Source organism: Saccostrea cucullata, unplaced genomic scaffold (genome assembly GCF_032062105.1).
Source record: "Saccostrea cucullata isolate Sc308-1 unplaced genomic scaffold, CSIRO_AGI_Scuc_v1 ctg11440, whole genome shotgun sequence".
Classification (NCBI taxonomy): domain Eukaryota; kingdom Metazoa; phylum Mollusca; class Bivalvia; order Ostreida; family Ostreidae; genus Saccostrea; species Saccostrea cuccullata.
Genome location: NW_026926795.1, coordinates 17,417 through 23,503, shown reverse-complemented (window position 1 = coordinate 23,503; position 6,087 = coordinate 17,417). Strand labels below are relative to the sequence as shown.

The following is a 6,087-nucleotide window of genomic DNA, read 5'->3' as shown; positions in this document are numbered from 1 at the left end:
CAAAATAATTGGTAGTCTGTGTCCTATCAGGTCAAAAGTCAAAACTCGTGTTAATCAGTTTATTGGCACTTTTCGGATAAATTGGAACTAATTATGCTAATTGTTGAAAAAATTAATGAATAAAATGATATTTTGGAGAAGTTAAATGGATTTAAATAATTGAAAAGGGGGAGGGGGCACCTGCTCATGTTGTCAAAGGGTATGACATAATGTGTGCAATTGATGTGTGTCAAGAATTTATGCAATATGAATTTTGATTCTTTATATAATGTTGTAGGTGACATAAAACCCATTCCCCACCTATCCTGTTATTTTAACTGTCAAATGGAGTTCAAAAACCAAGGTATGTTTTTAACATTTGATTGTTCAGATTACACTATATTGTTAGTAGGTATGAAATGCCTAATTTCTCAAAACTTAAGCTACTTTGTGTTTGTAATTATAGTTGTCCCAATTACTTATTAATTTAACACAATAACTTATTAATTATGAATGTGAACTGAAGTTAAAATGCTTTTAAATTCAATTTTAGCGGCTCATATTTAGCAGATTGTGGCCCCGGGCTGCATGCAGTTGTAGCCTGGATGGGTGACTACAATAAAATTCAGACCAGTTGCCAGTCAGAAGTGAACAATTTTTATACCAGAAGCAGAGAAAGTGAGCATTCAGAAAACAAGTTACAGCTGTCATCAATATTGCAGTCAAAAGCAGCCAAGTTAAAGGTATACAATCAACTGACTCGTAGTTAGTATTATTTTTGTTTGTTTTCTTTTTTATATACTGTTTTCATCTGTTCATCATCATCTGTTGCTTATTAATGTATACTCTTTAAAACTTTCTTTTTTTTTCTTTCAGCTTTTGGAAATGAACATCTGCTGTCTGATTGCTGGCACTGATCTGTGATTGTCCAAGACAGGGGAGGTCAGTAAGGTGCTCAACATTTCATATGGATGTTTGGTCCTACTGTCTTTTTCTACTCTTGTGGAATCTTGGACATCATTGTCGGTGGTCGCATATCAGACAAAATCATCATTTTTTGAGAAAGACAGGTGTTTTAGAGAATTTGGATCAACTTTGTACAGAAATAGTGCTCCACATGACAGGTAGAATTTATGTACTCCAATTTAATAGAACATTCTCTACCCCCCCCCCCCTTCCTGTTCTTAATAGTGAACTTCCAAGCAACTCCAGGACTAATTATATGTGACACAGGCATGGTATGTATTCTCTGTGTTGAACAATTGAATGTATGTATAAATGTGTTTTAATTGTTTTGTTCTTTGGTACCTTTGCAGTGCAGAGTTGCCTCCCCTTTTTTACAGCATCCTGAAGAATGTATGTAGGTAAAATGTACATTTAAATTCCTTTTTTTGTAAATTCAGAATTATAAAATCCAAATTTTCATGGAATTTATGGTATTTGTTGTCTAATCATGCATATTGTTACAAGAAATATCCATCAAAGGAGTCTAAATATGACCAGGGATAATCCAATTAGAGTTGTAAGTACCACTTCCTGACAGAGGCTGAATCGACCAGGTTGGATAATCTGCTTTTAACAAAGGTATTAATCTCTTTTCCTTAGCTTTTATACTGATTTTTCATAGCCTAAACATTGTAGAATTTTTTAATATTAGTTTTCCAAAAATTTAAATGTGCTAAATATTTTTATTTTTAATATTTTCAAGAATTTTATGCTTTTTGAAGGTATTTTTTGAAAAAAAAATTTAAAATATTTACTAAAGTAAAAGGTTAAGTTTTTTTCTTGAATATTGTGTAGGACATATTTATCTAGTTTACAAAAATATAAGAAAAGAAAATAACTGTAATATATGTGAGTTGTGAGCATTTCAAATCTGAGATCTGTGTGTCTACTGCTTATTTTACCCTCTGCTTTAAGGTGTTCCAGCACATTATTTAAAGGACCATAACTCTGTTTAGGGATCATCAATTTCAATGAAACTTCATCGGCCACTTTGTATAAACCAAATACACCAGCATGTCAAATTTCAGCAAAATCAGACAAGGTTTGTGTCCTTATTAGGTTACAGACTACTAATTTTACCCCTATTTCATTGACCACTCAAGTAGTTCCAGTTTAAAAATAGAGGTTTTTTCTTAAAAATTCTTTGGGGTGTTTATGGAGTAGAATAGGGTTATTTTTGGGCATAAATGGAAAGGAGAGGGTCTGAAAAAAATTATAAAAATGATAATAATGGGAAATTTTGCTTTTAAGTGCGTAGTAGGAAGGGTGTAAAGAGGCCCATATTTACCCTTTCCTCGAAGAGAAAGTGAAAAAAACAGGGTAGGGGTTATTTGAGATGCCATAAAAGGACTTGCAGACTATGAATGTTCCTGAGAACTTGGTAAATTTTTGGACTTGAAATGGTCTTACTCTGTGCCAAGTTTCAGGTAAGTTGAGCCGGTGTAATTTTTTAAAATATTTTTTATGTTATAAAGGAATGTATAGCAAAATAATTGGTAGTCTGTGTCCAAGTCAGAAACATTAGCAAGATGTTTTCTTCATTATTATTGATTGGCAATAGGTAACAGTTTGATTTCTAGATTTTATACATTTTCATAAGCGTTATGCTTCATTTTACTTACTCGGAATTATTCACTTTTAGTTTTAAAGCGTTAAACAATCATACCTTCTCTCATCGAGTTTACTACAGGGTGTTTCGTAATTTGTTAACATGTGTTTAAATGAACTTCACTTTCCATCCGATGCTAAAAGAATAAAGTTGTAAAATTAATATAAAGGAATTTGTTTCTCTTTTCCATCAGATATAGCAACCAGTAGAAAGCCGAGTGGCATACTACCAGCTAATTCCCCAGCCATTCACACGGTACAAAAGTGTGTGTGAAAAGTGGTGAGAGAAACACTGGATCCCGAGCCTCTCATTCAGCCAAGCGGAATGCCCATCGAAAAATATAGTTTAAGAACAAGAACAATCCCACACCAGGTTTTGGATGAAGAAATAAACACCAACTTGATAAACTTAACAGACCCTCAAACAGTTTCAACAACTAAAACCACACTAGGACTAAGTGAATCACCAATTTACACAACTGTACCTTCAGCAGACAGTATCAATACAACCCTAGGACTAAGTGACACTGCAATTTCTACGACTGCAACTTCAACAGTATCAGAAAGTGCCAGTGCAACTCTAACACTAAGTGAATCTGCAATTAATACAACTTTATCGTCAACAGTTACAGAGAGTGCCAGTACAACACAAAGTGAATCTGCATATACAACTGCATCTTCAACAGTTACAGAAAGTGCCTGTACATTTTCAGGTAACAATCCTTCTTCAACCTACATTACTCATAGTGCCAGCAACCTCACAACTGTGTCAACTAATGCATGTAATGTGAGCAGCAATCACGTCTTCACATCAACCCATACGGAAAAAAGGGGCAAACAAACTACTATAACAAATTACTAACAAACCACTATGGTTTGAAAGTAGTTTAATAGTATAGCAAATCACATGCAAATGAGCTAACAAACTATACTCTAACAAACTACTATCAAACCACACTTAACAAACTACTATCAAACCACTCTAACAAACTACTATCAAACCACTCTAACAAACTACTACCAAACCACTCTAACAAACTACTATCAAACCACTGTAACAAACTACTATCAAACCACTGTAACAAACTACTATCAAACCACTCTAACAAACTACTAACAAATCACTGGGAACAAATCCATCACCAAAACACTGTAAATTTGAATTTTCCTTTACAAATCCACAACTCTTAATTGAAAACACCTAAAACAATCACATTTTGAAATATTCAACAAGTCCTGTTTCAGAGTATTTAATTCCAGGATTCACAAGTTTAGCCAATGCAAGTGCAACATCCAACATGTTTCCTTTTGTTTAGGAGATGCAATTCCAAGTCAATGTCCATGTATAATACTTATCACATATTCTCCTTCATGTTATGTACATCTTCATAGTATTTTTCACCAAAAAATCTTCAAGCTGATGTCATTGACATTTAAATATTTCCCTGCTTCCTCTGGCATGGAAAAAGCTGCAATTTTTCTTTAATTGTTTCTGACCTCATTGCAACTTTGAAAGACATCTTTATTGTCTTATTTTCAAGTATACTTCCCATAATCCAATGCATAACTGATCTAAACTAGGATAGGAATTATAGGTCAATCTGAAAATGAATAAAAATCCAAAGCTAGTAAAATGCATATGCATCCACATTCACAGAAGGTACATTAATTACTTCATGACATGCATTAAATACCTCTTCTGTATCCAGATCCATCTTTTAATAATGTTAATTGCTGCTTATTCCAGTCAGGGATCATATAGAATGATACTATAACAATTTGAATGTCCCTTCACCAGTTCCTTTGTTTCTGACCTGCTTGGTGGTTTGAAAATTGGCGCAAATAGCTATAACACCGGATGTAAAGAGATAAGCTGTTCTTGGAAACTTCAACAATTCTAGATAATTCAACCCTAAACACATCTGTAAAGTAATTTCCCATGTGGTTAGATGCAAATGCTATACTAATAAAACACTGTTGCAAGATACCAAGTCTAACAAACTATAAAGAAATCACAATCACCAGAAATGAAAGACTAACAAACCACTGCAGCTATTTTTAGAAAAAGTGGTTTGTTAGTGGTTCATTAAATGCTATACTATCAAACTACTTTAACAAACCACAAAAGTATAGTTTGTTGGTAGTTTGTTGATGGTTTGATAGTAGTTTGTTAAAAATCTTTTCCGTTTGGGAACCCCACTAGTGACCACAAATAGTTGTACCACTACTGTTGCGAGTCAGTACTCAATCATGTCAGTGAACAGTACCCCAAATCATGTTCATCAATGTGTAACAACTTCCACTCCAAGAACTGACAACACAGCACAGTTACCAAAATTCACTGGAAAAGTGTCGAAAGTTAGTGCTAGCCAGTGGTGGACTTTATTTATACAGTGGTGCACTCTACACTCTTTCACAGAGGCACAAATCCTTAATCGTTTTGTGTTTCACCTCAGTGATCAGTCAGGGGTGGTACTGAAATCAGTCATTTTTGAAAATGATGGATAATGGTAATTTCTTCTAAGTATATAATGTACACAATTTTCTGATTTTTGTAAATATGACGTCTTTTCATCATATTTCCATTCTCAAGTCAATTTTCCCATCCCATTTACTACAGTAATTAGATATAGTACACTATCCTGCCATAGACCCTTGTGTAGAGAAACATCTTGACAAGTAATTGAAACCAAAATAATTTAGTGCGCCCCGTAAAACTAATGAGATAATTAAGTGCGCCCAGACCTAACAATTTGATAAAAAATGATGAAAAACAGTCATTTTTAATATCAGAGATAACTCTATTTCTAAAATAAATTTCAAAATAGAAATGACTGTTTTTCATCATTTTACTAAAAAAAGATGAATTTCCATCATTATTAAAAATCAATTTAATGACTGAAAATCATCATTTTTAAAAATGATGGATTTCAATCACACCCCTGACTGGTGATATGGCACAACAATGGTACCTGGCCCTCCCCTCTGCAGCGACAACCACACTCACAAATCTCAAGGAATCATTCTTTGCTCGATTTGGGAAAACAAAAAAACAGCTTCGACATTGATGTCCTAAACATACGCCAACAAGAGGATGAATCTGCAGAGGAATATATAACCCGCATTCAACAAATGGTTTGTGATGAAGACATACCAAACAGAATGCTTATTAATCATGTTAATTTGATTGCTAAAGGCTTTAAATCCAACATAGCAGAGAAGTCCTTGACAAAGATCCTGAGACCATTGAAGATCTGTTCAAATTTTCCAAACGAGCTGAATCAACCCTGAAAATTACGAAAGGTGACAACAACATAATTGCTTCAATTGAAAATATGGAAGAACGTTTGCTGTCAAAACTTACGGATCAACTTCAATCTGTGATGACAATGAACAAAACCGAAAAACCTACATATAATCGAGACCATAGAAACAGAGGAAGAGCCGCCAGACCCCAAAACAAACATTTTGATAATCATGATAATTCCTCAAGGA

At 33.9% G+C, this 6,087-nt stretch overlaps 1 protein-coding gene across 1 annotated transcript; it reads left to right on the top strand.

Moving 5' to 3' along the window:
- Positions 1–2,499: 2,499 nt before the first annotated feature.
- LOC134272666 (serine-rich adhesin for platelets-like) lies at positions 2,500–3,454 on the top strand. Its single transcript, XM_062754869.1, has 2 exons — positions 2,500–3,245; positions 3,306–3,454. Exons 1-2 carry the CDS (start codon positions 2,918–2,920, stop codon positions 3,452–3,454), a joined length of 477 nt encoding a protein of 158 aa, XP_062610853.1. The 5' UTR covers positions 2,500–2,917.
- The last annotated feature ends 2,633 nt before the right edge of the window (positions 3,455–6,087 follow it).